Source organism: Eptesicus fuscus, chromosome 13 (genome assembly GCF_027574615.1).
Source record: "Eptesicus fuscus isolate TK198812 chromosome 13, DD_ASM_mEF_20220401, whole genome shotgun sequence".
Classification (NCBI taxonomy): domain Eukaryota; kingdom Metazoa; phylum Chordata; class Mammalia; order Chiroptera; family Vespertilionidae; genus Eptesicus; species Eptesicus fuscus.
This window is the reverse complement of record NC_072485.1, coordinates 8,471,669-8,485,554: the sequence shown is the minus strand read 5'-3', so window position 1 is coordinate 8,485,554 and position 13,886 is coordinate 8,471,669. Positions and strand designations below refer to the sequence as shown.

The window sequence follows — 13,886 nt, the reverse complement described above, 5'->3', positions numbered from 1 at the left end:
ATTCAAAGTGATGCGCAAAGACATACTATATTAACACATCAATCAGTGTGCTCAAATCTAGTGAAAAAAATATAATATCTAAATATTTTAAAATTTTGCTTAAAGCTCATTTATATTATAGCTCCTCTCCTCCTTATTATAGTACTTATGACAGACATAATTCTGCATTAAATTGCAATTCTGATAATGAAACAATATTAACAATTCTTTTATGTACCATTTACATACTACAGGAAAACAAATTATATTTTGTATCTAAAATTTTCCCAATAATCAAAAAGGTTAAGTAAAAACACTATAATTTTCCATTTGAGTCGGAAATATCTGTACAAATTCATGATTTATTTTTATCTTGCTAAAAACAAAACACCAATTTAACAATCCTTCCGACAGAAAAGGCCTAAAAGCATTAATAACTAAGTAAAATTTAACACTTCCTCAACCAGATTTTTGTTTCTAAATACCATTTTTTACTAAAAAGAGCCAGGATCTTTGGAAAAATTACTAATTCCAGGTATGAGACAGAAAATATAAAAGATGGACTGGTACATTTTGGGAGGCTTGAAGGTAAGGAAATTGTCAAAGAAACACTATAGTAGATGGAAACATAAAATATAACACCTCATGGGTTCATAATAATTCTACTAAAAAATATTTCATTGATGACCAATGGAACTTACTAAGATACTAACTTATTTATTCATTGTTTTTAAAAAGTGATAAATAAAAGAAATAATTGTCTACCCAGCTATTCCTATACACACTTTATTTCAGAGTAACTAATAAATTGATGAGGAAAAGTTCTTCCACCATCACTAACAAATGTAGAAAGAACAACAGAATTAGAAAGCCCCCATTTTATATTACCTCGTAATCATTAATGGCTGCTAAAATCATTAAGAAAAAAATGGAGAGCATTATAACAGATGGATCAGGCTAAATATACCTGAACCCACATATCAAACTAAAAGTTGGAAAGTACCTATGAAGCAGCTGAGACAATCAGAAAAATTGAACACTGGTTAGATATAAAATAATGTTAGGAAATTGTTATAATTTTGGGGGATGTGAGAGTGGTATTATGATAGTGGTATTAAGGGGGAAAGTATATGATTTCTTGAATTGGCTTTAAAAATACTCTAGAAAAAAATAAAAGGAAGGCAGGTTAGACAAAGATGGAATAAGAACTAAATAATGTCAAAGGCTGTTGAAATTGAGCAATGGATACACTGGTATTCATTATACTATTTTACTTTTAAATATGTTTTAAATTTTTCATGGTGAAAAAGGTTTTTAAAAATCCCCAAAGAACTATAGTTCCTATAAGCAGAAAAGAAAAAAGCCAGCTTTGCAATCTTTTCATATTCTCATTTTGCCTATCCCTTCAAGCTAAATATATGTCTTATAGTGAAATTCAGAAGTAATGAAAATTAAGCAGCTATTTCAAGTATTTCCACTGAGTAACCCCCTAAAAAAGCTGTCCTGCTTACAATTTAATAGCCAGGGGAATGTCTGATAGCTTACATACATGGAAAAATGGGCTGATTATTTTTTTAACATATTTTATTTATTTTTCACAGAGAGGGGAGAGGGATAGAGAGTTAGAAACATCGATGAAAGAGAAACATCGATCAGCTGCCTCCTGCACACTCCCTACTGGGGATGTGCCCGCAACCAAGGTACATGCCCTTGACCAGAATCGAACCTGGGACCCTTGAGTCCACAGGCCGACGCTCTATCCACTGAGCCAAACCGGTTAGGGCTGATTATCTTTTTTATAACAAAGAACAAAACAGAAGTTCACAATTCACAAGTTGAACACACACCAAAGAGAGAGAAGGTGGAAAACAGCACTGTCACACCAGGTGACTGTCATAAACTATTTCACATGAACTTTAACCCTATTCTCGGCCAAAAATATAGAGTTTCTATCAGATGTAGTGCTTATAAATTATAAAATACATTCATAAACACGTGAGGACCTACTTCACACTTAAAGAAGAGCCAAGCCCCGGCCCGTGGGGCTCAGTGGTTAGAGTGTCAGCCTGGGAACAGAAGAGTCTCAGATTCCATTTCCAATCAAAGGCAAGTACCTGGGTTACAGGCTCAATCCTGGCAGGAGGAACCAATGGAGGTGTCTCTCTCACATTGATTTCCTCTCCCCTCTCTCTACCCCCCCCCCTCTCTTCCTGCCCCTCCACTTTCTCTAAAAATCAATGGAAAAAATATCCTTGGGTGAGAATTAACAACAACAAAAAAGACAAAGAGCCAAATAATCAAATGATACCTCTTCAAGGCGTTTGCCAAGTTTGTCAAGTGTTTCAGGGAAATATTTTTCATTTTTCCATGGATGAGGAACATAGCGCTGCCACACCTGACCTGTTAGATGATTACAGGCGATCACCCACTGTTCACAAATTGAAATACCAGCTTTCAGATTTTCTTTCACAAGATAATAAGGATCTTCCCATAGATTCAAAGTTCCCAACTTTCTCTGAACAAATCTTCCAAATGAACCACCTAATAAAACATAAAGCAAGCTTCTTAATGGAAATGTCTTTTTACAAAATAATTATAGAATACATGCCTACAACAAAATTAATATACAAATTAGTAAACTAAGGTTCTATGAAATACCACAATGCACACCCTTAGATATGCACTGTCAATAACAAATATTTTTTTAAAAAACAGAAGTATTTTTGCATCCTGCAATATATCATGTACATCTTTAAAATGTATATATATATATTTTTTTTTTTTAAAGGCTGCGGAGCCTACCATATGGATATAGCATGATGTAACTTAATTCTCCATTGCTATTTGTTACAAACAATGCTACAATAAATATCCTTATGTACATGTCTAATATTTCCTCAGGATAATAATGAGAAGGCTATTTTCTGAGTCAAAAGTATTTGCAATTTTAATATTGAGAGATAAGCCAATGTAATATTAACATTTTAGTTCATTAAAAAATAAGTTCTAAATTAATACATACACATAGGGACTAAAAATATATGTAAATTTAGTAATATTAATGGTCAAAGAATTTGACACATGATTTAAATTAACCAACTATATACAAATATCTATTTAAATAATTCTGTATCATTTGCTTTCAGAGTTACTTGCAGCAACAATTATTACTTTAAGAAGCATTTTTAGTAAAAACTTAAAGAAAAAGAAACAGAAAACAAAATAAAACAGGCTTCCAAAATTTCAAGTTTATTCTTTACTAGTACCTATGATGTCTAAGAGATGTAACATTCGTGACTCTGGATAATGATCATGCTCTGTTTGTCTCCACACATCATCGACAACATCCCGAGTAGTCTCTACCAGGTCAACGACTTCCAATAGGGATAGGCTGTCCAAGTTATAAAACTCCTAAAACCAAAATGCATTCATTTTTAAATATAATCAGTTCTTTACCTTGGGCAATATAGTCAAAATGTTCTGACTTTTTCAACTGCTACAACTCTAACATTTGCCATATTATTTTCTCCTTTTTCTATCAGATATATTGTTATACAAATACTCTTTGAGTACCTTCACAAACATAAATTTCATGAAAGCCAGAAAAAAAATAGGAATTGCAAAAAAATCTATTCATTTTTTAACACTGGCCTAATTTTCTTTAACTTTGGATGCATTTATTTTATTTACCCAAATAAAGGTAGCCATAATGCCATATATACAATACCCAATGTAGTTGGCATATCTTCATTCATTTACTGCATTGTATAATGTTACCAATAATACAAGGTTTATTATTCTACTAGAGGCCTGGTGCATGAAAATTCATGCACTGGAGGGGGGAGCGTTCCTCAGCCCAGCCTGCCCCCTCTCACAGTCCGGGAGCCCTCAGGGGTGGGAGGTGACCTGGTGATCAGGGGAAGGCAATGCACCCATCACATCTCTACTGCTGCCACTGCCAGTAGCACAAGCCTCGGTCCAGCCCTGGTTACCTGTGCCTCGGGTGGCTCTGGGCAGCTAGGCAGCTGCCATCCAAGGCTTGCCTATGCCTCGGGCCAGCCCTAGGCAGCTGGGGGCTGTGGGTACAGGGGACTCCGGAGGCAGGCGTGTGAAGCAGCCAGACCCACCTGGATGTGGGCCTGGCCGTGCTACGGGGCTGAGGGAACTGGGCACCACCATCTTTGAGGGCATGGCAGTCAATTAGCATATACCCCCCCTTATTGGCTGTGGGTGCTGCCATCTTTGTGAGGGTATGATGTCAATTGGCATATTCCGTCTTTATTAGATAGGCTATTTCATCACTGTTATAAAAAGGGTTTGAAATTATTTCAAATACTTCATTAAAATATTTTTGAAATATTGGAAACAAATAGAAAATTACTTTGTATTTATTTTGAAAAGAATCGATTTTTTTATAATCATAATTAAAATGGTCACTTATTTGACCTCTCTTAGATACATCAAGGGATAATCAATCAAATAAGTAAAAAACTAAGGCTTTTTAACTTATAAATTATTTCAAAATGCTTCTAATCTGAATAAAGTGAACATTCTTTCAAAAGAACATATATTACCTTCATATAAATAAACCTCTATTAGTGTTTTAGGTTTTTGTTTTCCCTATCTACCTACAGAAAAGTAATTATGTTTGAGAAAAATATTTTCTAGAGATTACAATCTAACTTTTAAAACTTAGATTTTTTTAAAATATATTTTTGTTGATTTCAGAGATGAAGGGGGAGAGAGAGAGATACAGAAACAGCAATGATGAGAGAGAATCATTGATCAGCAGCCTCCTGCATGCCCCCACCAGGGATCTAGTCCATGACCCAGTCAAGTGCCCTGACCTGGAATAGAACCTGATCTCCTTATTCATGGGTCAATGCTCAACCACTGAGCCACACCAACTGGGCAAAATGTTTAGATTTTTAACTTGTACTCATATTAAATACACATCTTAAATAAGCCTTGCTATTTATGAAGGATATATTTTGTTTGTAATCATTAAGTAATGATTTTAAAACAGATAAATTTATTAAATGTACAATTCTAAAGTACTTTTATCAAAAGCCTAACATATAATATGTATGAATTACATACTCTTGAAATTGTTTCAAATAATTCTTTAAAATAAGTGGCTCTTTCTTTACTAATCTGTTTATTTCCACGATGAGTTTGTTCTATCCAAAACTGGAACTCATCATTTGGTGTAAGAATACCTGAAAAAGTGCAAAGGAAAAAACATGTCAATTGAAAATGAAAAGCCAGAAAGTAATTTGGTTTACTCGCAGATTTTGAATATTTCCTATTTTCTTGAGGATGCATTGAAAAAAATATTTTGTAATTTCTATCAACAGAAAGTTCTTACTTGAATCCACCAGAAAAATAACAGCACCAAATTTATACTTCACGTCAAGTTTATTGCTGAGAATGATTCCTGCATGTTTTTGTAAGCCTATCAGACGTATACTGTCAGTCTACTTACATCTATGAATTTGCTTCTCAGACACAAGGCTTTCCTAAATCTAATTCCAAAACCATTCATGCTACTGAATATTACCAAACTGCAGATGATTATGATTTAATCAATGTTTGCAATTTAATTTCAAAATACAAGCAAATTAAAATAGTTTTGCTTTTAAATTTTCCAACGAACTAGATGATCTCTACTAGTACTTGCCTAATCACATGCTGGAAATAAAAGCACTATTCTTTCTGAGTCTGTGGAACTAAAAAAGCATTTAATTTACTAATTAAGCAATAAAGACATTTTCCCCCAATATTTTAAAATAATGACTTATGTATGTCATGAGTAATAATTTAACTATAGACATAAAATTATAATTAGTTTCAGATAAAATACGTTTTAAAATAAAAGTCACTGGCCTATTATCTTTACAAAGTATACAATTAGGGTCAGTCCTCATTATTCAAGAACCAATTATATTTTCTATTTCTATGAATTGCACATCATTAAAGATTACACTTTTGTCTTCCCCAAATCTATATCAATCTATTCATGTAACAGAAGCTCAGGCTCAGAGAAGACCCAAAGTTGTGGAAATAAATCTCTGAAGAAATATATTAATTTACTTATAAGACAATTGTTTTGTCTTTGATTAAGCTATCATTATATACCTCGTGTGTCATCTTCCTTAAATTTCAGTTTTGATAAATTCGTGTCTGATCTTCGTAGAACTATACCCAATCCAGCTTCTAGTTCACTCAAAAGATTCTGAAGTTTGGGATCAAAGTTTCTACTCCATTCCTGATCCTAATAAAAACAGACAAGCGCAAACACTGATCAAAAGCTTACCAATCAAATTCACTTCCTAAAAGACTAAGCCCACATTTGCTTATTTTACTCAAAGTTTGACACCACCTCTGTCTCATTAAGGGAGAGAAAAAGTCATTACGGTAATGTAAGAGCATTTTATGTATTTCTCCAATTTTCATCAAAGCTTACTTTAAAGCTTTTTTAATTAAAAGAATATGCACTTTAATTAAAAATTTTAAATACTAATGATATTAACAGCATATAAATTAATACTTACATTTCTATTTATTAAAGTATTTATCCAAATAATCTAAGGTTAAAAAAAAATGACTATACAGCTACTTTACTCACCTTTAACAACATGGGTGCAAATACCTGCCGTACTGCTTGATAAAGGGAATTTATAGGTGATTCTAACATAGATGAAACAAGAATGTTGTTATGTAGGTTCTGATCGGTAATCACTTCAGGTCTCAGCTTGAAAAACACCAGCACTTTATCCTTTGTGTCAGCAGAATCAATCTAAAGTGGTAAATAAATTATTTTTAATGTTATCTTCATAAAAGTTAATTTTTAAGAGAAATGTTCCCTAAAACATTGTGTCCCGGTAATGTTATCCCTTGGGGAAATGGTTACGTAAAAATAATTATATTGCATATTACACCCAATCTATCTCCGCTCCTGAAGAATAAGACCTGGGCCCTGCCCTGACCGGTGTTGCTCAGTGGGTCAAGCCTCGGTCTGCACACTGGAGGATCTCGGATTCGATTCCCGATCAAAGGCACGCACCTGGGTTCCAGGTTCAACCTCAGCCCCAGGTGAGGTGCATGCGGGAGGCAATCCATCCATGTGTCTGTGTGTGTATCTTCCCCTCCCTTCCACTCACTAGAGGACTCGGTGGAGGAGCGTCCTCGGGTGAGGATTAACAACAACAACAACAACAACAAAATGGAAATTTGGCAAGTTGGGTATCCATTCTTTTTTTTTTTTAAGAATATAATTGTTCTGTTCAGGAAACCTCCTTTGAGCAGGTGGGATGCAAGCCGGTGGGATGCAAGCTTGGAGGCAGCCTTGGGCTCCTGAAGACAAGGGAGGCTGAGGAGGGACCGACATCGCTGTGGGTCAGACTGGGGGAAGCAGGGGCTCAGGGCAGGGTGCAGGGAGCCCTACCGCGTTAGAAAAGGAGAGGCCGGCGTCGGAGCGCTGCACCCTGAGGAGCATCTGGTTCCCGTCGTCCAAGAAGTTGTTGATGTCCGGGCTGTGGTGCAGCAGCGGCTGGTCCCAGGGTTGCGAGTCCAGTCCAAAGTAGTTCTGGGTGGTGGTGAGGATGAAAAGCTTCCGGATGTCCTCGGCCCTGCCCGCCATCCTCCGGCAGAAGGGGAGAGGGAAGGGAGCACAGGAAAGAGAAGGAAGAAAGAAACCTGCGCGAGGGGAGTGAGGAGCAAAGCTCCGCTCGAGTCCCGAGCCCGCGAGGGCCTGCAACGCCTCGGGGAAGCCCGAGCAGTCGCTATGGCGACGGAGCGCTGCGGCGCCGCGGGCGCGCTTGTGCGTCCCCTCGGGCGCGCGCACGCAAGGCTCCTGGAGCCCATCGAGCGCTTCTGCGCGCCTTAGCTGCTTTCCGCAGTCATCGATCGCAAGTTTGTGTCGGTTAGCAAAACCTGCCTTTTGTTCTTTCTCCTGGTTTCCCGTAACGCATTATTAGAAAAGATGCCTCTTAGTCGGGAAAGTGCTGCAGCGTGACCTGGCTTTGGGGGGGCTCGGTGCTAGTGCTTCCTCTCCGCCCGCACCCATGAACAAACCACTCTCAGAGTCGGGTTGCACAACTATAAAATGGAACATACAGATGCAGAATTTTTGGATTTTTTTGACCGCTGGAGTCAAAGAATGAATCCACGGACAGAAGATGGTATAGCAAAGGTGGAAATTTATTAGAGAACAGGTACAGATCCCCACCGGGGGAAGGGGAAAGAAATTCACAGTACAGACTCCCACGTGGGGAGGGGGAAAGGGTCCCACTGAGTTCCTTTTCCCTAGGGTTTATAAAGTCTGCAGATCCTGGTGCCTTGATATTCCTTCTGATTGGTCACTATTCCCTGGACTGGTTACTATGGTTAACTTTTGAGCTCAAAGGTCAGACCTCACATGTGAGGTTTTCCTCCCCCTCCCCCCCTTCCTTATTGTTTTTCTATTCGCTTTGGGCTTTCTTCTTCTCCTACTGGATGAAGGGCTTCCTTCCCTTTATTTTGTAAATATAGACGTTTTGCTATTCCCATCCCTCATTCTATGGAAATGTTCCTGTTGCAGCTTTGCAGCCCTGTGCTTCCTCCATGGTCCTCTTTATTTCCAAATTTTCTAAAATTTCCTAAACCTGTCCTATTTTACCCCTAAAATTCTTATTTCAATACTATCTAGGTTGTATTGAGAACTTAAAAGATTACCATTTTAAAGTCTCTTTTTAAAGAGACTGATAAAAATAGGAGTTCAATACAATGTCAATTTACTTTCTCAATCTTCCTCCGCTGTCTTCTGTGTTGGTTAATTTCCCACCATTGGTTTTTGGGGGGTTTTTCTAATCCTCACCCCACTATATATTTTTCCATTGTTTAATTATTAATTTTATCTTTATTCTTGAAAATATTAACAATGTCCCCTTTTTTCTCCTTTTTTTCACCCCATCCCACCCGGCCTTTTCTCTGAGATTATAGCTGCCTGGATGTTGATTCAAAGTTTCAAGGTAGTTTCAAGAATGTGAGCAATCTTTTGTTGATTTCAGCCTTTATGCGCTATTAATTTCCCTTCCTCTTCCGCCCATTCTCCATCTTGCTGTCTTGCTGTAATTTAGGATACTTCAGAAGTTTTTTGTGGGGTCTTTTGTTCTTTTTAATCCTCACCAAGAATATTTTTTTTTCATTAATTTTCAGACATAGTGGAAGGGAGGGAGTGAAGGGAGAGAGAGACACAGCGATTGGTTGCCTCCCGCACCTGGGATTGAACCTGGGACCCTGAGGAGCATCTATTCTACCCTCTTACCACAGAGCACCACCAACCAGGGCCAGGATAGATAGAAGCATCAAGATCAACTGGCTGCCTCCTGCATGCCACCTGCTGGGGATGAGCCCTCAACCTGGGCATGTGCTCTGACCAGGAATAGAACCAGTGATCTCCTGGTGCAGGGGTCTACACTCAACCACTGCCCCACACCAGGGGGCCAGAATTTCTTTTCATGTCAATCGTTTGCAATCATCCAACTCCTTTATCCTGGAGTTTTGTAGATCCCAGGGCTGGGGATCCTTCTCAGCTGCCTCTGCTGGCCTCATCTGTTTATCAGTGAAGCCTGGTGCCAGATATAGACAGTGGAAGTTAGGTGGACATTGTGAGGAAGGGACCCTTCCCAAAAATATGGGTGGTTATGGATAGAAACCTCCTTTTTTATTGCCTGAATGGGGCACCAGGAGCTAAGACAGTAAAATTGGGGTGTATATAGAGGTGCCATGTGAAGATTCTTTTCGGTGCTTCCTGTGTGGTGTTTCAACACTTTGAATGCTTCTCGGATAATACTGAGTAAGCATAGTGCCACTGGTCATAACCTTTTAAAGTTTCAAACTGACTTTCCCTGCAGGCCTAGTCGCCCCCAACTGCCCTCCCTTGCCAGCCTGTGGTAAAGCAACAAATAAACACCAGATTATTGAACTTCAAGGAAGACTTCAAAATCCATTTCTAGGAACAGTTATTGAGGTAGAATTGACCAGGAGGGAATGGTAAGCCACCTTTATTTTAAAGATTCCCTTCAAATAGTAACAGAACTTTTAAGGTTCGCATGATTGGAGGAAAAAGGAAAAATTGACCTAAGGAATGTTAAAATTTATTTGAATAGATGCATTGGATTATAGACTTTTTTTTGGTCTTCAATCATTTTCTTCTCATAAAAATTTAAAATATATGCTTGGGTTCAAAGGATTTGTGTGCATGCATATAAGCATAACCAATGGACACAGACCAGGGGGGCTGAGGGCCTAAGAGGAGGGGGGGCAATGGGAGCGGGGGCAAGGACACATATGTAATACCTTAATCAATAAAGAAAAAAAAGAAAAAAAGAAAAGAATAAAATATATACACAGGTTCTTTAGTTGTTAAGAATAATGGTAGAACTTTAGACTTGTCAAGTCAATTATGCAAACAAGAAAATTACCCAAAACCACCTCTGAAATAAAACATGACATTCATACCAATAGAGAAAATGAAGTAAAACAAAGACAGAAACATTCATCAATCTCATAGAAGATGGGAAAGGAGTAAAGAAAAAAGCAAATGAAAAGTATGATAAAGCATAAGAAAACATGATACACATAAAACAAACTCAATATTTACAATAAATTGATTAACCCTACCAATTATTGTTATACTAGAGGCCCAGTGCAAGAAATTCATGCGGGGGTGGGTGTCCCTCAGCCTGCACCCTCTCTAATCTGGGACCCCTCAAAGGATGTCCGACTGCCAGTTTAGTCCCGATCCCTATGGGATCGGACCTAAACGGGCAGTCGGACATCCCTCGCACAATCCAGGACTGCTAGCTCCCAACCGCTTGCCTGCCTGCCTGCCTGCCTGATTGCCCCTAACCGCTTCTGCCTGCCAGCCTGATCACCCCCTAACCACTTCCCTGCCAGCATGATCGACACCTAACTGCTCCTCTGTCAGCCTGGTCACCCCTAACTGCCGTCCCCTGCTGGCCTGGTCCCCCCTCAACTACCCTCCCCTGCAGGCCTAGTCGCCCCCAACTGCCCTCCCTTGCCAGCCTGGTTGCCCCTAACTGCCCTCCCCTTCAGGCCTGGTTGCCCCCAACTGCCCTCCCCTGCAAGCCTGGTCCCCCTCCAACTGCCCTCCCCTACAGGCCTGGTCACTCCTAACTGCCCTTCCCTGCTGGCCTGGTCACCCCTAACTGCCTTCCCCTGCTGGCCTGGTCACCCCCAAATGCCCTCCCCTGCAGGCCTGATCTCCCACAACTGCCCTCCCCTGCAGGCCTGGTCCCTCCCAACTGCCCTCCCCTGCAAGCTTGGTCCCCCCCAACTGCATTCCCCTGCAGGCCTGATCACTCCCAACTGCTCTCCCCTGCTGGCCTGGTCACCCCTTACTGCTCTCCCCTGCAGGCCTGGTCCCCCCCAACTTCCCTCCTTTGCAGGCCTGGTCCCTCCCAACTGCCCTGCCCTGCTGGCCATCTTGTGGTGGCCATCTTGTGTCCACATGGAGGTGGCCATCTTTGACCACATGGGGGTGGCCATGGAAACATGGAACAGACTGACAAATCTCAGAGGGGAAGGGGAGGAAGGAGAGGAGGGGAAGAGGCTAACCAAAGATGTTATATGCATACTAGAGGCCCAGTGCATGGATTCAGCCTGGCCTGTGGGGATCAGGCCAAAACCGGCTCTCGGACATCCCCCAAGCAGTCCAGGATTGCGAGAGGGCACAGACCAGGCCAAAGGACCCTGCACCAGGCCTTTAGTAATACATAAAATTAAAACAAACTTATTTAAAAAGATATTGTAATCTAGAAAACATCCTACCTAGCCAAGAATGATAAATATAGTGCAGAACATGGGTCCATAATTAAAAGCAAGTTAAGGCAACATGTTCTTTCCTGAAGCTAGAATTTGATGCATGATACCACATTTCTAGAGAACTACACAAATCATTTGGAGGGAACAAATTCAAAGTAGTTATTAGAAACTTTATGAATGTTTCCTCTAAACGCAATACAAACATCATTTATTCATAACTTCTAGATTTCTCAATTTAAAATTCAATAAAGGCATGCATGTTAAAATCATTGAATTTGGGTTTCATTATTTTTAAAATATGTACTGGTCTTTGGCTTCTTAATCTATTCATTAGAAAAAAAATTTCTTTTCTAAGATAAATGAAATACTGTGAATAAGGTACTCGCTGATTTTATTAGCCTACTGGCACTTTATAAATTCGGTATAAGAAGCTGGATATTTAATATTTCTAGGAGTAAGCCTTACTGTCTGAAAGACTTAGAGATAAAATTGCTATAATGTATCACAGTGCCTAAGTTTAACATTACTGAGTGTTAGGGCTGTGAAAGAATTTCCATCTAAAAGAAGAGATGCAGAGAGGAAGTTTATTTCACTTTCTCAGAAGGGAAAGAGCCTGTGCATTGCTAATCAACACAAGGGCAGGTAATAATCAGTGGCCTGCTTTTTCAAAGGCTAATGGCTGCTGTTGCTAGGTGACAAGGAAGGGACGGGGATTTGGGGCTGAGACATTTGGGCAGATATCCTCAGGAGGTGTCATCAGTATTTTTTCCAAGCCTGTAAAACATGCTTAGAGTAAAAGTTATGCTTAGAGTTCAAAAGAGGCTTGTTTGAAGAGGAGGGGAAAAAGGAACTTGCTACTAACTAAAGACTTCTTGTTACAAATTATCCCTGAGTTGTAAAAATAGCAGGGAGGATGGATATGCAAGAATGTAGCCTTGAAAGTAGCTTATCTTGTCTTGCAGTTTGAACAGAGGGGCTGTTTCAATTAGAGGAGCTAGCAATCTTGGGGTTTAATTACCAGTGCCTCTCATACGTTGTGGAAGGTTACAGTAAGGAAAAAGAGGCATTTTTTTGTCCTCACACTCACACTGATTAGGTGTTGTGAGAATTAATTAAAGGTGTTTTAGGAATAAATTTGGCCTAATTAGCAATACAATATATAACCTAAGAAAAATGAACTGTCTGATTCTTAATGGATAAATAATATATATCAAACATATATAAAACCTGCCATTGAGTATAGCTCAGAAAGCTGAACAAAATAATAGAAAATAATGTTGAGCCCTGGCCAGTGTAGCTCAGTTGGTTGGAGTGTCGTCTGGTACACAGTAATGTCTCAAGTTCCATTCCTGGTCAGGGCAAATACCTAGATTTTAGGTTTGTTCCCCAGTCAGGGCACAAGCAAAAGGCAACTGATCAATGTGTCTCTCTCATGTCCTCCTATTAGGACAAGAAAAATGCCTCCTTTTCCTGCTGTAACCTTTCATAAGCTATGAGAAGCATAGCTTAATTAACCCCCAAGATTGTTAGCTCCTCTGTTCAAACTGAGGAACAAGATAAGCTACTTACAAAGCTACATTCTTGCATACACTTCCTCCCTTACTGTTTTTACAACCCAGGGATAATTAGTAGAAAGTTCTCTACTCTCCTCCCAGGCCTCTTAGGAACTCTTCATAACTTTTGCTCTAAGCATGTTTTACAGGCTTAGGAAAAATACTGATAAGACACCTCCCTATGACACCTGCCTAGCCAGCAGTCGCCAACCAGTGGTCCGGTGGTCCGTGAGGTCCGAAAGGTTGGCTATCACTGGCCTAGACTGTCTCCTGAAAAACATACTTTTCAAGACAACTCCTCTCATATCTGCTCAACTTTGGCCCAGGGTTCTCTCCCTTCCTTGTTGCTTAGCAGCAATCAGGGCTTAAAAGGAAAAGCTACCTTTTGTTTTCTTGCCCTTATACTGATTAGCAAGCCACAAGCCCTTTCCCTTCAGGGAAGCACATGAGGGATGGGATATGCAATGGAGCTGCCATCTTTGAAAAATACAACCTCCCCATACCTCTCAGGTAGATACCAATACC

General features: G+C 39.6%; 1 protein-coding gene across 2 annotated transcripts in view; it reads right to left on the bottom strand.

Moving 5' to 3' along the window:
* The window catches only part of DYNC2H1 (dynein cytoplasmic 2 heavy chain 1), a 328,866-nt gene extending 321,153 nt beyond the window's left edge, over positions 1-7,713 (bottom strand). For both annotated transcript variants that reach the window (XM_028158576.2, XM_008150183.3), the window contains exons 1-6: positions 7,427-7,713; positions 6,608-6,778; positions 6,118-6,253; positions 5,080-5,198; positions 3,246-3,390; positions 2,288-2,520 (exon numbers count right to left, since the gene is read on the bottom strand). In XM_028158576.2, coding sequence (XP_028014377.2) covers positions 2,288-2,520; positions 3,246-3,390; positions 5,080-5,198; positions 6,118-6,253; positions 6,608-6,778; positions 7,427-7,621 — 999 coding nt within the window. In that variant the 5' untranslated portion in view covers positions 7,622-7,713. The remainder of the gene's footprint in view (positions 1-2,287; positions 2,521-3,245; positions 3,391-5,079; positions 5,199-6,117; positions 6,254-6,607; positions 6,779-7,426) is intronic.
* Positions 7,714-13,886: the final 6,173 nt, after the last annotated feature.